Source organism: Acartia tonsa, chromosome 4 (assembly GCF_053477335.1).
Source record: "Acartia tonsa isolate MP-2025a chromosome 4, ASM5347733v1, whole genome shotgun sequence".
In the NCBI taxonomy this organism is placed as follows: domain Eukaryota; kingdom Metazoa; phylum Arthropoda; class Copepoda; order Calanoida; family Acartiidae; genus Acartia; species Acartia tonsa.
In genome coordinates this window covers 25,746,904-25,766,368 of record NC_137263.1, presented here as the reverse complement: position 1 = coordinate 25,766,368, position 19,465 = coordinate 25,746,904, and the positions used below count along the sequence as shown (strand labels likewise).

General features: G+C 30.6%; 1 protein-coding gene across 9 annotated transcripts in view; it reads left to right on the top strand.

Moving 5' to 3' along the window:
• The window catches only part of LOC145316567 (uncharacterized), a 104,140-nt gene that overhangs the window by 9,080 nt on the left and 75,595 nt on the right, over positions 1-19,465 (top strand). For all 9 annotated transcript variants that reach the window (XM_080157160.1, XM_080157159.1, XM_080157158.1 and 6 more), the window contains exons 3-6: positions 5,347-5,404; positions 6,060-6,141; positions 15,812-15,897; positions 16,226-16,297. In XM_080157160.1, the coding sequence (XP_080013286.1) occupies positions 5,347-5,404; positions 6,060-6,141; positions 15,812-15,897; positions 16,226-16,297 (298 nt within the window). The remainder of the gene's footprint in view (positions 1-5,346; positions 5,405-6,059; positions 6,142-15,811; positions 15,898-16,225; positions 16,298-19,465) is intronic.

The following is a 19,465-nucleotide window of genomic DNA, read 5'->3' as shown; positions in this document are numbered from 1 at the left end:
TACTTGCTCATCTTTTATTAAGATTTATAAATTTATGTTTAATGAATAGTTTAAGTTTCGTTGAAAAGATTTATATTCAAAATGTTAATTCAACACAAGATGTTTCTTTACTTAAGGATATTAATTTTAGTTCTCTTAATTGCAATTCAATCAACATAAGCACTTACAATGTAGGTAAAGCATCATTAAACAAGTTTAAACTTAAAATTAACGCAATGTTAAAAACTAAACCTGATATACTGTTCATTCAGGATATTAGATTAAATAATAAAGAAAGTATTTTTAGTAAAGAAGCACGTTTTAATATGGCTGGCAGTTATATATCTTATTGCAATAGTTCAAAGGCAGATAGGGGTGTAGCGATTTTAATCAAACAAACACTAAAATATGAAATAATTAAAAGCTTTTGTTCCACTGATGAAAATATTTTGATTCTAGATTTAAAAATTAATGAATGTAGAATTTCATTGATATCGTGCTATGGGCCAATTCAAAATAACAACAAAAATTTCTTTAAACAATTAAGGGAGAAAATAATGAGCATTGGAAATACATTTTACATAATTGCAGGGGATTTAAATGCAATACCTACAACTATACAACCAGAACAAGGTCTCGAACACTTAGACTTGATAAATACAAATTCATTACCAAATTTTGAACATTGTAAAGAACTTTCTTTGTGGATAGAAGAAAATTTTTGTGTGGACTTATTTAGATTGCTTCATCCGACTAAATTAGAATTTAGTTATGTTCCTTTTTCAAATACTAAAACAAACAGAAGTAGAATTGATCAGGTTCTTATTAGTCCACAGCTTTCAACAATTTTTAACTCATGCAAGTATGAGCCATTTAAAGCATCTATATTTGACCACAAGCAAGTTTTTTTCAACACATATCAAAATACTTCTAAACGTGAATGTACTATAAATTCTTCATTATTAGATATTGATGGTCTTACTGAGTGTGTCCGAATCGATGTTTACGAGCTGGTTCTACAACACTGTGATGTTCCTAACAAGCTACATCTACAAGACATCATTTCTCAGATAAGTTTAGCATTCAGATTAAAGAATGACCTAAGTTTGACAGAATTTAAAAATGATAGGCTAATATTGTTCTGGATTGAACAAAAAGATAAGGCTATTAATTATCTCTTTGATTTACTTCCTCCTTTAAATGACTTGTATGAAATGCCTTTAAATATTAGTCATGATGCTTTCCTTGAAGTTTTGTTAAATTGTGTTAAAAATTCTATAATAAGCTTTCAATCAAACTTTCTTAAGAGCAGTAGAAAAATACAAAAAGATTTGTCAAAGTCATTAAACGCATTGAAGTGTGGAAATGTCACAGATAAAAATGTACTTAATAAAATCATTGATATTGAAAACAGTCTGAGTAAAATGGAAGATGAAGAAAATTATCGTAGGTTAGAGACTTCTGGGTATTTCCACATTTTAAATGCAGAAAAGGCCTCAAAAACATTTAGTAGTTTGCTAAAAAATTCAAAAAAAGCTGACTCTATCTCACAAATTAAGAATGACTTAGGTGAATCTTTTACATGTGAGAATGAAAGGAATGAGTTTTTAACAAACCACTTTAAAAATAAATTTGGCACAGCCTTTATTTCCAATTCTTCTCTCTTTGATTTTTTGGGCAATAATGTAAATCACCCAAAAATATTAGAACATAAATTAAATAACACAGATAGAGAAAAATTAGAGGCAGACATTTCTATTAATGAATTAAAAGAGTCACTTTGTTCAGCTAATTTAAATTCTAGTGTAGGACCAGATGGTATTCCTTATAGAATGTTGGTTAAGTTTTGGGACATTTTAAGCTTACCTTTACTGAGAGGCTTTAAAGAAATGATTAATAAAAAACAGTTAAGAGGCATGCTAAGATGTGGCAAAATTAGACTTATAGCCAAAAAAAATTCTGACCTTTCAAAAATTAAATCTTGGAGAACAATTTTTTGTTTGTCTACTGTGTACAAAATTTTCTCTGGGGTTATTGACAATAGGTTAAAAAAAGTAATTGATAAAATAAATATCAGATCTCAAAAAGCCTATTCTTCTAAATACACTATTCAGGAAAATTTGATTCAAATTTATGAACTAATTTCTAAAACTTTAGCTTCCAACTCGTCTCTAGCAATTGCTTTAATTGACTTTCACTCAGCCTTTGACTGTATTGGACATGGATATTTAAGAGATGTATTGGAATTTATGAATTTTGGCCCAAATATGATAAATATGATTTTAACATGCATGAATGATAGATTTGCCCACATTCTGACCGATACTGGAATAACACCTAACTTTCCCATGAAAGTTGGTTATATGCAAGGTGATAGGCCAAGTCCTAACATTTTTAAAATTGCCCTAACCCCTTTATTACTTATTATATCAATTAACAATGAAATTGTAATACCAAGAGCTATACCTTTTAAATTGACAGACACAGATACACAGCCAGACCCTGAATCAGCATTTGCCGATGATTGTAATGTTGCATTTACTCCAACTGCCATTGCTTTACAAACTATTTTTCAAATTCTTACCTACTTTGCACAAGTTTCTAATTTAAGAACTAATGTAAACAAAACCAAAATTTGTATTATAGGAAGGAAGCCATCAAATGATTTTTTTCTGGAATTGGATTTAATTGGTATTGAATTGGTTGATGATTTTGATATTTTAGGTTTACATTTTGATTCAAAACTGTCTAATATGCAAAATAATTGGAACAAAATTGTCGCTAAAATGTCAAAAGTTAGAAATTTTTGGGCACTTTTCTACCTTACTACACCTGGAAAAATTGCAATTATAAAGGGATTCATGTTACCCTTACTGAATTATGTAGGGGCAGTTGTCTTTCCATCTGAAGATATAATTTTGCAAATTGAAAATCTCATTATTTCCTTCTTATGTCAAAGTAGACCAATTGCAAAATCTAAAATCTTTTCAAGTGTTGAAAATGGAGGTTTAGGAATACCAAAAGTAATAGATTTTTTACGCTCTTTAGATATTTTAATGTATAAAAAATCCTTATCTATAGTAGATACTTGGGCTTTAGAAATAAAAAATACTAGATGTCAAGCAAATGATCCATTTTATTTCAATGAAAAACTAGATAAGAATATTAATCCTATTTTATCTAGAATTATTGAATCATATATAATATTTTCAAATTCATTTTGGCTAAACCATGATAACATAAAAGATATGAGAATTTTTAAAAATAATTTCTTTTGTAATAGTGAAAAACAAATTGTAAGCAGGGCAATTTTTACAGAAACAACATGGGTACGCTATGAAAATGATATTAAGTCAATTTGTTTTGGAGACCTGTTAAATATTGATAATATATGTCTAGATTATAGAAACTTTAACATCAAATCAAAGGTCAACTTCAATTACATGGAATTTTTGAGACTTCGAGGTTTTGTTCAGCACAATATTGCTTTATATAGGTGTAAACTTTCAAAACCCCAAACTAAAATCAGTTCACTTTTTTTAAAGCCAAAAGTAAAGTCAAAACATTTTCGTTACTTCTTATCAAATGATGATCAGAGGATAGAAAAGTGTAAGTCTTACTTAAATAGGTATAACTGGGCAAAAATAAGAGAATTTGACATAGAGAGAGAGCGTAAATGGCAAAAAGTATGGACTTTTTCCTTCTTACCAATAAATATCCGAGAATTCGCATTTAGGTCCATAAACAATTATAACTATTTTAACGCTAATATCTCAAATTTTAGGCTAGAATCTCCAGAATGTACACTTTGTAAGCTGGACCGGAATCTACCCGCACCGAGAGAAACAACACAACACTTTTTTCTGGATTGTCCCGTCACCACAAACTTTACAACAAACTACTTCACAGAATTTCTACAGAATATGGAATTTAATTTCGACTCAAGCTGGCTGTTAGCAGGAGTCCCAAAAACGCTCACCAGTAATATTATTAATGTAGTTAATATTGAAATTACACTTGTGTTATTTTTTATCTTTCAGTCAAGACTGAAAAAAAAGCTTCCATTAAATTCAAATCTACTTGAATTTATTTCCTTTCAAAGAAAATTTTTGTTTAAAAACAAAAATTATAAATTAGGATATGAAAAATTAACAACATTTCAATTTGACCCGGGATAAATGTCATGTTTCGAGTATAGAAAGAAAACTACCTGCAAATGAGGGCATTTTTAAAAAGTGTTTGTTTATTTAAATTCGTATGTAATATATATATACTATACTCTACACTTACAACAAACACACCAAATCTTTAGACACACTTAAGTATTTCACCTCAACTTCATCTCACCTGTAAAATCTACAGGTGGGTATTGATAAATAAAGTGTAGTAAAAAAAAGAATGATCCCGAGGATAATTATTTCTTGTGATTCTTAACTTTAACCATATGAATTTAAGCCTGTTTTTCATATGGTGACGTTTAGACCTTCAAGAAAAATTACCTCATCCAATAGAGGGTCAGTATACAACCTTAACAATAATCTTGAGGTGGAGCTTTTGGTGATCTGCCCATTAAAGCATTCTGCAGTTTTCATTTAACAGGCCACACTTATTTATCCCTCCTTAACAATTTTAAGTTCAGCTGTGTATCCATTATACACATTTTTATATTAAGGATTAGTACCTATTGACCTAATATTTTTATCATGAATATTATATTTTACTTCTCGATGACTATTATTTTTCTTTCTGGAACTTACTGAAGTTTTATTTTTTTTTTGTATAAATTGGACATATTTTGAGAAGATATTATGTTGAATTAGTATTGACCTAATTTAAATGTACACTTTTTATGTTAAACGGCAAAATTTTCTTTCTTTGTATTGCTTACTTCTGCTTTACAATGAACTTACACTTTTTATAAGAGAATATCTTGGATTAGTCCTTATTTAATATTGTTATAATAACTCTTATAATTCATATGTTAACTTTTTATGTATATAGTTAAGACAAATAAAGAATCAAATAATAATTTTTCTGGAACATAGCCTTAAGTCACCCTAAAACGGAAGCTAAATTTGTTTTTTAAAAGGCTTAGTAAGCTAAGAATCTCAATTTAGCCGTTGAAACAACATTCAGATTATCAACGGAAAAATAACATAATGTTACATATAGAGCAAAATTATCAAAGTAGGAGTTTCCCCAAATAGAATATATGAATCCTAATATGTACCTCTGTACCACAAGTTGTTACAGAGATCTTTAGCTACACAAATAAAGGACATACTTTGCAGTTCTTTGATATATATATCCCATAGACCAGCCGTTATAAAGTCTTGTTGTTGTATAAACTCAAATAAACATTTTTAGGTTACAATGAGCAGAGCTGGGGACATCTTGTAACTCCAGGCTTTCCAACTTCTATCAGGTAATTAAAAATTTTTATTTTGTCTAAGCTATCCGAAATATCAAAGGGGAGGTAGGTTGTGCTAGAATTCCGTAAAGGTGTGAGTTTTAAGGCTTAAAAAAACAGTAGTAGAACGATAGTATTCACTATATAAGTGTATTTCTTATGAAAAGAACTATCGACAAAAATATTAGTGAACAATATTTAGTGAATATTATCGTTCTACTACTGTTTTTAAGCCTTAAAACTCACACCTTTACGGAATTTTAGCACAACCTACCACCTTCTTTATATTCAGAATTGCACTAATAGTATTAATATGTAGAATCATCTTTATGTATAAGTAACAGGGTGTCTATCTATGAGCTGCGAAGTGTCTCTCTAACCGCTGGACTGATTTTATTCTCCTTAACAGTGAAGCTTCTGAAAGGTTCAGGGAAAGTTTATAACTATTTTGTTGGGAGGGTCTCGAACTAAAAATGTCATTGTCTTATAATTGTTATTTAAAGTGGTAAATGTTCAAATTAAAACTTAAGTGCTTTGCTTATATGACGCAAAATGAGAAAGTCTATCTATACAGTATCTTGTAAACTTTGAGGCCTCTGTGTTTTGAAGTTTTTCTTCTTATCTGACTTTAAATCTTTTATTGGTTTGTTATTTTTACAAAATACTACAGGCCTATGAACTGTTCTTGGCTGCTGGATTATTCGAACTTCTCCAATGACCAACAGAAACAGATGATCCTATATGCTACTCAGGTTAAATTATAAATAAGGATTGCTATACCAATATGTAGCGAAGCAAAATGTCATAAATAATTTAGCCGTCTATTTTACATTACTTCAGAGCAAATACCTTTCTTATAAAAATGAGTTGTTCCTCAAAGCATTACAGACGGAGGGCAGACAAAAAAAGTCATAGGATGATTGCTAATTGTTTACAGGTGTCAGGATTATGCAAAAAAAACCTATCGCTTACCTATCTGAAATAGCAGCCGAGTAAATCATATTTCCCAATTGCAATTCTAATTATAGAGAATCTTAACCACTAGTAAAAAGGTTTATGTCCAATATAGGAGTATGTTTGCGGAGGGAACGACAAAGTACAAAAAGAACATAGTTTTGCAATCGCCGAAAACCGCCGTATCCCGCCGAAATTTTTTTTGCCTTTTCTCGGCGGTTTTCGCCGGTTGCGCCGCCGTTTCTTCAAAGTTCCATATTGTACCCCTATAAAGCAACTGCCATGCAAAATGTCAGACCTGTAACTCTTTTTTTAGTTGAGTTCCTTTGACTTTTAGTTTTGGTTTCAAAAAGTGTCACTATCGCCCCCCCCCCCCCCCCCCTATATTCATGTGGTGTAATTAAATTACTGATCATTTTGCATTTGTTTAAGAAGAGAAATTACCTGAAAAAAAAAAATTTGTTGAATTATTTGAAAAGTTTTGAGAAATGTGTCCAATTATTACAATTCCCACGAAAAACATAACTTTGTTTTTCAAGAAATTTAAATCAAAAATTTATTGCATTTTGTAGAAAGTATTTTTTTTATGTCAATGCTTCTCTAAAACTGGGATAGGTGAACGATAGTTTATCGCGTGCTTTTTAATCACTGATCATAGGCCAAATTCCACTGTCTATAACAATTATGGGGTAATGCAAAAGATATGCTTGCGGTTTTGTTTATTTCCCTGATAATTGAAAATATACTCCATAACTCATTTTTTAATTCGGATACTCTTAGTGAAGATATCCCTTTTTTTAAATTTTATAGTTTGCCACTTAGGAATGTTGGTGACATACGATCCTTGTTTTAGCATTTCATTCCAGCAAATTATTTTTTACAATTTGATAGTAAAAAATTGTCATATAGATAACAGTTTTTTAATCATTCGTTTTCTAAAGTTTCTTATAAAACAAGTAGAATTACACCCGTTGTACAAAATAGCCATTTTATATAGGTTAGGTTTAACGGTTAAGTTTAATAATGTATTTTTGGTAGGGTTAGTTTAGGTTAGTTTTACGCAGTAATTAGGTAAATACAATGTTTTGTAGTTTAGCCACCTAAAAGTACTAGGGGACTTGGGTGTAGTTAGTTGTTGCAACCGTCATTAACTAAGATAAAACCATAACAAGTCATTGTATCTAACACACTAAATACATTGTTGATTATGTATTGTGTTAAGAAGAAAAAAATATGGGTCAGTAACTTTTAACAAAAATTCGTTTTTTCCAAACTGTGTAACTTTAATAAATCTCCATAGTTTTGTTTTTGTTTAAAAAAAAAAGACCTAATTAAGTTAAATGGAATTGGTTTGATTTGCATGTAAAGTTGTTTGTGTAATATCTCATGATATTTTGTATAAAACTTGCTTCGTCCTGTCTGGCTTTTTCCTTTTAAAAAGTTTGTTGATCCATAGCAAAAAAATGGGCATATTTCAGCTAGTATTTTTCTATTTTGACTTTTGCTATGTACAATTGCTAACACTGTATAGCTGAATTGTTATAAATTTTGAAAATATTTTTAGCTGTATTGTTATCACACCTAGAAATACTAATTTAACTATTAATACCTATTTTTTACTACATTGTTTTAGACATAATCAAATATGAGATTTTGCTTAGATAATCACATACCCTGACGTAATTATTAACTTATAAGCAACCATAACTAGAAATAAATAATATTTAGCTGTGATGATGCCACACCGAGACACAAACTTCTTGAGTTGTTTCTGTCTGTCCAACATGAAATTTGAAAGCTTTAAGTAATTATAAAAGTCCCGTCTGGTTTGCTTTGAAATATTTATTTTTGTCAAAAATTACATTAAAATTTATATGAAACATTTTAATAAAATATCTCACTTTTGCCAAAAGATAAATATCTCCAAAACCCCAAACTATGTATTATTATTTTGAAAAATATAGTTTTATTCGTCCACTAATATCTATGAAATTTTTTAGAAAAGATTAAGTCAAAAGTTAGCTTGCTATAGCCTCACTGACCCCTTTCCTTTATATAAAAGTAACAGGATGCTCGTCTGTCTCCTTCACAGTAAATCTTTACATGGGTCTAGGGAAGTTTTGCAACTATTTTTTGGGAGGGCATCTTCATCCTCCTACGAGAAATCACTTTTGGAAAGTAACAGAATGTTTGTCTGTATTTTTTACAGTGATAATAATTTTTACATTTTCTTTTCAAACTAATATGTCAAGTAATTACAAATCACAATAGAAAGGCACAGTTTACACAAATATAAGATTTAATTACCAAAAAAAAAGAGACTTTTTGTGAGAAATAATTGATCTCCAATTTATCTCTCCCTTTATCCCTAGATTAACCCAGACATACAAGTATATTTGGATGCGTATACATACTATATGTAAATTATATATAAAAACATGGAAATTTGTATGTTGATATTATGAATGTAAGTATGGTGTATAAATGACCTTTAATTATGAGCTAAATGTATAATATATTCTGAAGTGATATGTGAGAATTATCTTAAATATACATAAATGAATGAAAAAAGTTCACTGTCTCTCTATGTTTGTCTATACTTGTCTTGTCTTGATCCAGGAATATGTCATTGGAATATAAGTCATTTTGCATAAATTTTATTTGTCAAGTTTAAAGGGCATTACGTGTTGCTTAGGTGCATCTGCAGATTTTAGAAAATAATATTTTGACTTCAATTTTTTTGCAAATGGAATTTGCTGAATCACATCAACTGTGATTTCAATTTTTTTTGCAGGTTTTGTGGAGAAAAAATTTGGAATGGTTATTTTTTGTTTACATTTATATAAAAAAAAATATCATTTGTTGTTTTTTATACATGAAAAAAGGATTTCCTTTAAAGATGAAAATAAATTTAATTTTAAAAATATCCATAATCAATTTTATTAAACTTTGCAATTATTATTAGAGAGGACAAAACTATTTTTTTCTCTTTCTATTTATAAGTAGCTAAGCTCAGAAATGTTTAAAAGAATTGAATATTGAACAAAAACTTTTGAGTTTTGTCTTTTTGTATGAGAAAAGTTTAGAATAATAGATATTCCCTTCTCTAGTTTCGATATACATATATTATTAAATGTATGGGATACAAGAACTGAAGAAAATTATTTAATGAATTATAAATTAAAATTCATCATCATATTAAGTATTTTCATGCTTTTGAGCCCATCTTTTTGAGTATGTCCATTTTTCAATTTTTAATACTTTGACAAAATGGAGCATACAAAAAAGTTGTTATCCTTTAATGTCTTTGATATCTATTGATGTTGTCATCCTTGTTATTTTCCTGAAGCTAAAATTGTCGTCTAAGAGAGTGTGTGTGATTGTGAGTGAGGGAGGTCTAAGCGGATTTTCCAAGAGTTTTCTTGAAACAATTTCTTATTTTCACAATCATTTCTACATTTTATTTAACATTAAACTGCAAAGTGCATATTTAAAATTTAGTTTTTTTTTTTATATCTAACTAGTGAAATTATCACTTGTAAAGTACAAAAATCATTTTAAAAATTGTTTTGCTAGAAATTCGACAATTTTTTGATTGAGGAATTATAAGAGCTATTAGAATTTTTTTTCCTTATTTTTTATTGAAAATCCTTGAAAAGATGATTAAAGCATCTTATACGGCATTAAAGAAAAGCTGTTAGTAGCTATAGGTTCCTGTGATAGTTAATATATTTTATTCTAGTAGCCAAGATACTCCACAAACAATCTGTTTCTTACTATTTCCATTAAAGCCTGACTGTCCTTGTCAAGGAATGAAAATTTGTGTTTCTTAATGGTTAACGAATTTAAATTCTTGATTAATTTTTTTTAATTAGTCAATTTTTTTCCAGCTTATGGATTGATTTATCTCAATTTTCTTAAATGTAATGCTTTTATTTCTAATATGCATGTAAGGAAACTTCATTAGCTTCAAATGAACATCACTCAAAAGTAAAATATAATACATATTGATGTTAAGAAAATCATAGGAAATATAGAAGAAGAAAAAAATGCGCGAAGTATGTTGAAGTATGTAAATGAGGTGAACATTCCAGGTTATTTAGAAGCTTGTTTCTGCCTTTTATTTCTTTTATATTTACACCAATTTACATTTTATCTTATGCCTATAAAATATTCTAGTATTAAAATTATAGAAAATTTGTAAAACAATATTACTTCAATTGTAGTTTTTATTATATTAACTGCTAAACATTCATAACTGTCGTACTATTGATTAGTGTTATTCATTAAAAGGGGGGAGGTGGATGTGCCACTGTTTGAAACCAAAAGTAAAACGTGCATGATCTCAGCCCATAAAAGAGTTCTGCGCAGCAATTGCTTTTGTAGTGAACAATATGAAACTGTGAAGAAACAGCGGCGGATCCGCCGCTCCCGCCGTTTCCCGCCGAATGTTTTTTGCATTTTTTCGCCAAATTAGACAGCTCTCAATCATCTGAGATAAACTTTTTTTTCATTAAAATTTCGCCTATATTTTCACTTGACACTTGTAAGATTTTGCACTTGCATTTTTTTTAACCCTTACAGATCGAGGGGGGGGGGGGGGCTCAAAGAGCCCCCCCCCCCTCTAGTTTTTTCAATCTCATTTTTTTTGTAGGTAAGATGGAGAGCTGTAACTTCATGACTTTTTAAGTTTAGTAATTATACGTCGGCAAGAGTTGATTTTATTAGGATATCTGGTCTGTGTCGGTCGTGGTGTCCGGTCAAAGTCGGTTGGGTAGCAAAAAAAATTAGAAAAAATTCTAAATAAATCTTAATTTCTACATTATGACTTTTGTGTATAAGGTAGAAACCTAATTTTTTTTTGGTGAATACTTAGATATCAATGACCATCTGAGAAAAGTGGTGTTATGACCGTTTGACCGCTTCCTGACCGACTTTATGACCGATTTTTGTACGGCTTTTACTACAGACATATATCATGAATATCGTGGCTTCTATTACAGCTAGAGACCTAAAATTTTTTTTGGTAAATCCTTGAGCAATAATAAACAGTTAAAAATATTTATTTGCGCCGCCAACCGCCGTTTTACCGCCGTAACCGCCGAAAATGGCGGTTTCCGTTATTTGCCGTTTTTCGGCGATGATCAGAAAAGTAATTTTTTGTTATGAAAAATAAAAGTTCGTCCTAAAATTTGGTCATCCTAGCTGCAAAATTGGCCGCTCTACAGCTGTTTTAAAATTTAGCGGCTGGCCGCTAAAAAGCGGCTAAGGAGCGGTCTAACTGCTATGACTAGAAAAAGTAATTTTCTCTAAAAATACACATGAACCACCAGAAAAAAATTTTACGTCTTTATCTGTACCAGGAGCCGAGATAGAGGGGGGGGGGGGGGCTCTCCCCCCCCCCCCCCCCCCGATCTATTAAGGTGGGAATTGGGGCCCGATCTGTAAGGGTTAATATTGACATATTTGATAGTGTCACGTGAAAATATAAGGGAAATTTTTATGAGAAAAAAGGTTTATATCAGATGATTGAGAATTGTCTAATTTGGCGAAAAAAGGCAAAAAAATTTGCGGGAAACGGCGGGAGCGGCGGTTCCGCCGCCGTTTCTTCACAGTTCCATATTGTTTTCCACAAAAGCAACTGCTGTGCCTAATTTTAGAGTTATAACTCTTGTATGGGCTGAGATCATGCACGTTTTACTTTTGGTTTCAAAAAGTGGCACATCTGCCTCCCCCCTTTGTAATTTGGAAAATGCTCCCATTGTTGCTTCCATGTTTTGTTTAGTTCTTCGCAAAACTTGGATATTAGTCGTAATAGTTGTTCTTGTTTTAGCTTTTTTATATTTATATTGTATAAGTGTTTCTATGTTATAGTGAGGTTAAAGCAAGCTGATAAAACTGTCAAAAGCAAAATACTTCTATTTTTCAAAGCAACTTTATAAATGTATATAAATATACAATATAACACACACACACAATGTAGTTGAAACCACCTTCTCTTTTTCTAGTAACAAATAATTCAACAGTTGTAATTTTACTTTTCGTTCCTTCTTACTCACGTTAAACCTTAAAAATAAAAGATAAAAATTAAAAGTCTCGAGATTCTATATACAGCATCTACTTAAGTTATAACTCAAAAGAATAAATAAGCAATAGAGGGGTGTGGGGGGGGGGCATAATAGCCAATTAACCTGTACTAAGCTTTCATAAATTATATTTTTAAATTATGAAAAAATCAGTTCCTTTTGATTTTCCCATTATTGGCTTTTTCACTTTTGTGTACGAGGAATATTGTATTCATCAAAAAATCTTTGGGGATGCTTTTAAGTATTAGGCTGCCACATTTACTTATGGCCCCTGAGAATTTAACTTTATCCTGTCCTCATGTAATAAGAATTGTTCAGAGGTCATTAATTTTGTCAAACTTTTACAAGAAAAATAATGTAATCATTTGGTTTATGATAACACATACATTTTTAAAGTTTGTTATCAGGAATGTAAGGATGAGCATTACAAGATAAATTAACCTTCCTCCCATTTTCATACATTATTCCTGTTCTTGTTATTTGTAAAAATCTTTGTTGGTTAGTCATTTAGGAGTAAGAACTAGTTATAATTTTTAGTTTGATTTGCTTGAAATGTCAGAAAGTTTTTAAATTTAAGTGTGTGTGATAGGGGGCTTGCTTTTTGCTCTTTAGAGTTAAGAAGGTTTAAGTCTACAATAGCAGAAAGATCATGATTTGAGTTTCCCCGACAACTTTCTATTCTGATAATTTCTGTTCAATTTGGATGATTAAGTAGAACATTAAGGTAAAGGTGATACAGAGTAAGCTCTGGTAGAGAATTTGAATCCAGTATTGTAGAAGTAGAGCTAATACCCAAAAACTTCCCCTTTCTTCCTATGGTTGTGATGTATTTCAAATATTACTAAGAATCCTTTTATTCTTATTTTAAACTTTTGCATAAAAGATAGTCAATCCAACTCCAAATGCATAACTTTATAATTAAAATCGAAATATTATTTTTTACTAGACCTTAACTAACTGGGTTTGTCTGTGAGTCTATTTATTGGTCATTTACAATTTATGGGTAGGATTTGTGCTGACTTGTCTTTTAGAACAATTATTTATTACCCTGTAAACAGTTGAAATAAAATTATATGATATATTTTACAGCACAAGGGGAATATGAACAGGTACAAAATGGCTGAGCAATGCTATTATTGAAAAAGTCATAACTTATGCTATGAGAAATAATAATTTAAAATATTATGGTTAAAGTTAATTTAAAAAAAAGTTTTCTTATGAATTAAATCCTATCATGTTCTACATAAACAAATGAAGTTTCACTACTCTAAGTACCTTAATTCATTACATGCACATCGTGGAACTATCCCTTAGAACACAAATCTTTTCTATTTTACATAACATTGGTAAAGTTGGCATGAAAAATGAAACAAGTTTTATTATTAATTCAATACAAAGATAGCAAAAACAGACAGAAATTGCTGATCTGTTGTCTGATCTTACAAATTTCATGCCCTGGTAAGTAAGTGTTTGTGCTTGGAACAGGGGTGTATTTGTTGTTGTACCAGGCTCTGCTTGTGTGTGTGTGTGTGTGTTTGTAGACCTGTATTAAATGCATGAATTTCAATATACGGGTAAAAGGCTAGGGTATGTTAAAGTTTCATTCTATCTCAAGAAATTCTAAGAAAAATTAAAATTGAAATTTTGCCAATAATTGTTATGTAAACTTTTTTATTTACAATAGTAGAAAAATCAAATACTTTTGCACTTAAAACTATTTATTTCCATTATTGGTAATAAACAGTTGTCTACGGACACGAAAATAAAAATAATAGCTTTTATATTGTTGAAACTGTCTTTTGTAAATTAGACCTAATTTTCCTCTGAGTTTCATTCCTGTTGTTAATTGTGAACCGTTCAAGCAAAATAAATTACAGTTTAATGTAAAATAATCCCACCATTCTCTATATTAACCTACATTGATACATCAAAGAATTTACTATTATTATGCCAAGAATAAGAGTTTTTATAGTGTTCTTGTAAAAGTGTGTCTACTTTTTATCTCAGTTTGGCCCGTGTGCTACGAGTATGTGTTTATGTTGAGTATGTGTTTGTGTGTGTTTTTAGTATGTGTTTGTGTGTATGTGTGTTGCATGTGTTGGTTGTGAATACCTGGAAAAAAATGCAAGGGCAGTTTGTACCAGCACGACCTCTCTTTTTCCTCAAACTGATGCCAGCCCCCAAGTTTTCCTTCCCCGTTGTAAAGGTCTGCAGGGCATCAAGTTGTGATATACTACTCAGCCAATCAAAACTTGGAAATAGAGAAACTTGAGCGGACGCTTCTAGAACTCAGGTTTTGTTACAAGACCAGCAGGCAGCTACTTTAATTATTTATCTCATCTTTTGTTTATCATGAAACTTTCCAAAATTTCCTTAGCATAGGTATTTTTTATGCAAGAATCTCCACAATAAATATATCACAAAATAAAGAAAGTTGACGCAATTATCAATTTTGTTAGGATTATTGTCTGTAATTCTTAGAATCTTTAGGCGATGCCCAAAGTTATGTAAAACAAAATTTATCTTACTTAGCTACTATAGAATAGCTCGTCTGTATCTCAAATTATCAAAATGAATAAATATTCTCTAAAGTCTTTGAAGAATTGATTAGAAACATTGGGATGAATGAGGTTATTAGTACTGAAGATTACAATTAATGTCTATCTGTCTATCCGTCCACCCGTCTGTAACGCTTTAAGAAGAATAATATCTTTTTTTTTATTGAAATTTCTTTACTGTTAATCACTGTTGCACAGTTTTTGGTTTTGTTTTTAAAAAGATAAAATGTTTTTTTGTTTGTTATTTCTGCACTTCTAATGGAAAATTTGTTGTATAAAGTTATATTAAAAGTTGGATAGGATAAACTTATTAAATGACGCCTTTATTTGTCCCTGGGAAAGATCTCAGACAGTTCAAGTGGATATATTATAAACTTGGACCAAACTATCTCCAATTCCGAATTTACAAACACTCCTTAATTCTTTATATTCTTAGGTTATGAACTATGAAGTTACTTAATGTACATAATAGTACTTTAATAGTTGCTTTACCCCAGTCGGATGTCGGGGGCCTGGTTTCCCTTCAAATATGATTTTAGTTTGGAAATATCAAAGTATTTTTAAAAAATTTACTTTGGAACTTTTTCAGAAGCTGAGGGATGTCCCCTCTCTTAAGTAAATAGCATACAACTATGACATGATTTATAGGTCATGATTCCCTAAAAAGCATTGCCTAATCAGTATGATAGTTAACTTTATATTAAACTTTACAGACAGGCAGACGGACAGTCATAGTTATACTTTGTATTTTGGGTAGGATAGAATAGAGTGTCTTAAATACCTAAAATTCATGTTTTGTTGTGAGTTAACTTTAAGTATTATAGGTTTACGTGCAGATGGAGTATATAACAATATCAAGTTGCCAAAACAGAGACTTCACTAACTGCTCAACCCCAAGATCTATCAACGAGTAAGTCATTTTTTCTCTCTTGAAAGTAGTTATTTCTTGTTAAGCGCGACAGATAAAAATGTATCTTTTGAAAGTTTTTACTATTTTTAGGCTATTTAATGTTATTGTTATTTTACTTTACATACATATCAAATTCTATCTATTTATTATTTTGAAACTAATACTAGAAATGTCGTATTTCTAAACTCTTGCATCAGGCAAAGACTTTTATATTTGTACACCTTGACCTTAATCTGCCGACAAAAATATTAATATTTTTTTTATATTATGTTTAAACGTGACACAACCATAGCGAGAATGTTTCTTTCTTATAAACTTTTTACATTAGTTGGAATATTTGTGATGGTCCGTATGTGAAGGTCACTCTCACACTTCCTGACTCTCCATATGCTCATCTGAGGTAATATTTTTGTTATTAAACGTTCTTTAGAGTAGCAGGGCATCTCTTAAATTAACCGTTAGCTACGCATTCCGCCTGTGACGATATTAGGCCTAGATTGATCTTATTGTAGCTTCACGGCTAATAAACATTTTCAAAACTTCCCATTATTATAGTCTATACGCCCGTAACGCTAATGCGGTAATTGGAATTGATAAAATCAAATGTTTGTCTTATGCGCTACTTATTGCAGAGCCATTCCTGTTTAAATTTTTTTAAAAATTATACATATGGTGCATTATTTGCCAAATGTACCACTTTTCTGCACTACCTCTCCGATTTTGTTAATACTCTATATTTTGGTCCGTTGGGTCATTCAAGGATGCTAGATGGCCAAAAAAAAGTTTCAGAGTCCCTGGATGTCTAGATATCTAGCTATCTATGAAGGTAGGTAACAAAATTGTAAAAAACACCCATTTTTTCACAATTTTAAAAATTATTTTTTTCATCAATCTTACATCCAATCTATACATTTTATACACCAAAATGATCGTTTATTCATGTAAAAAGCGCACATAATGCTATTTTGGCCAAAACTCTAATTTTACAGGGTGTCCAACAAAAAGTGTATTTTGGATATCTAGCGTAATACCCAAAATACCTGTCCGAAAAAAATCATTTTTTTTGGCTTAAATCCTGTGTTTTATCTGTGTGCATATGTGGTATATAACGGTTCGGACCACCCGGGACTATAAGGTTGTCAAATTTCACTTTGGGACACCCTGTAAATGTGATTTTTGCGTCTGTAGAGCTAAAACTTGGTCCAAATTGGCTATTTTTTTCAAATTACTCTAATATGTGTCTTAGTATGTTTGGCCATAGTGTTTTCTGACCAGATCAATAATTTCATATTTTTTGGACACCCTGTATTTTCAAAAAAAGAGAAAAAAAATTTTTGTTTTTTTTTTAATTTTTTTTCTATTTTTAAGTTACTTAAAACTGTCATATAGATACAGATTTTAACTAATAACAATAATATTTGCCTATTTTACATTTTTTTACACTTTTGGGACACCCTGTGCATGTTTTTGAAAAATGATGGTTTTTGCCCATTTTTGGGGGGAAGGAGTCGTTTTAGGGCCATAGACTATTTCTTCATTTTTGTAAAACTTTTCAAGACACATCATTTGTTATTTATGCAAAAACCGCAAAAACCGACCCGTTTTGCCGTTATTCACCGCCAAAGGCAGAATTTTTTACGTTTTTTGCCGTTCCCGAGGTTCTAATGGGCATTTGTGGTAAGAAGACGTTGATTTATCAAGATAACCGTGAAATACTTTTATTTAAGCATTTTAATTTACTAAATTTCATGTGAAGTAAATTTTTTTGTATATCCAACCGATTTTTGTCAAAAGGAATTTCAAATGCACATGATTTATGTTTCTTTTATCACTTATGTTATAGCAATTATTTATGTTATATTCACTTAATTTTCTTGTTTTAACAATTGAAATCCATCTTGACGAAAAACGGTTAGCTGCACAAAAAATTTTACTTAATATGAAATTTAGTAAATTAAATTACCTAAATAAAAGTATTTAAGAGGGATCTTGATAAATCAACGTTTTCTTACCACAAATGCCCATTACAACCTCCGGAATGGCAAAAACGTAAAAAATTTCGCATTTGGCGGTGAATAACGGCAAAACGGTTCGGTTTTTGCGGTTTTTGCATAAATAACAAATGATGTGTCTTGAAAAGTTCTACAAAAATGAAGAAATAGTCTATGGCCCTAAAACGACTCCTTCCCCCCAAAAATGGGCAAAAACCATCATTTTTCAAAAACATGCACAGGGTGTCCCAAAAGTGTAAAAAAATGTAAAATAGGCAAATATTATTGTTATTAGTCAAAATCTGTATCTATATGACAGTTTTAAATAACTTAAAAATAGAAAAAAAAATTTAAAAAAAACAAAAATTTTTTTTCTCTTTTTTTAAAAATACAGGGTGTCCAAAAAATATGAAATTATTGATCTGGTCAGAAAACACCATGGCCAAACATACTAAGACACATATTAGAGTAATTTGAAAAAAATAGCCAATTTGGACCAAGTTTTAGCTCTACAGACGCAAAAATCACATTTACAGGGTGTCCCAAAGTGAAATTTGACAACCTTATAGTCCCGGGTGGTCCGAACCGTTATATACCACATATGCACACAGATAACACACAGGATTTAAGCCAAAAAAAATGATTTTTTTCGGACAGGTATTTTGGGTATTACACTAGATATCCAAAATACACTTTTTGTTGGACACCCTGTAAAATTAGAGTTTTGGCCAAAATAGCATTATGTGCGCTTTTTACATGAATAAACGATCATTCTGGTGTATAAAATGTATAGATTGGATGTAAGATTGATGAAAAAATTAATTTTTAAAATTGTGAAAAAATGGGTGTTTTTTACATTTTTGTTACCTACCTTCATAGATAGCTAGATATCTAGACATCCAGGGACTCTGAAACTTTTTTTTGACCATCCAGCATCCTTGAATGACCCAACGGACCAAAATATAGAGTATTAACAAAATCGGAGAGGTAGTGCAGAAAAGTGGTACATTTGGCAAATAATGCACCATATACAACCTTCGAAGGGCAACACTTTTGTCTAAGAAACTTTAAACTGTAACTTCAGCTAAAATTCGGGGGAAGTTTGTACAGTTATAGGAAATGAAATTCAGTACCAAATTTTGCCCTGGCCGTTTGGGCTTGTTTTTATAGTTATCAACCTAATTCTTTTTGTAAGCGCTCCTTTATGATTGGATCTACCTGTAAAACTTTAAAAATTGAATTTTGGGACTTTCCCTTAAAGGGGCTAGTGGAGCAAAAGATCCCCTAACACTAAAATTTTAAGTTCTGAGCCTATTTTCAGAAATATTGTGACGATTTTTTTTAATGAAAACACTTTTTAACAAAACCGAACTAAGTAGCCAATACAAATTTTATTTTGGGACTTTCCTTCTAGGGGCTAGTGGAGCAAAAGGCCCCCCAAACACTAAAATTTTAAGTTCTGAGCCTATTTTCAGAGATATTGAGATGATTTTTTTTTATGAAAACTTTTTTCACAAAACCGAACTAAGTAGCCATTACAAATTTCATTTTGGGACTTTCCCTTAAAGGGGCTAGTG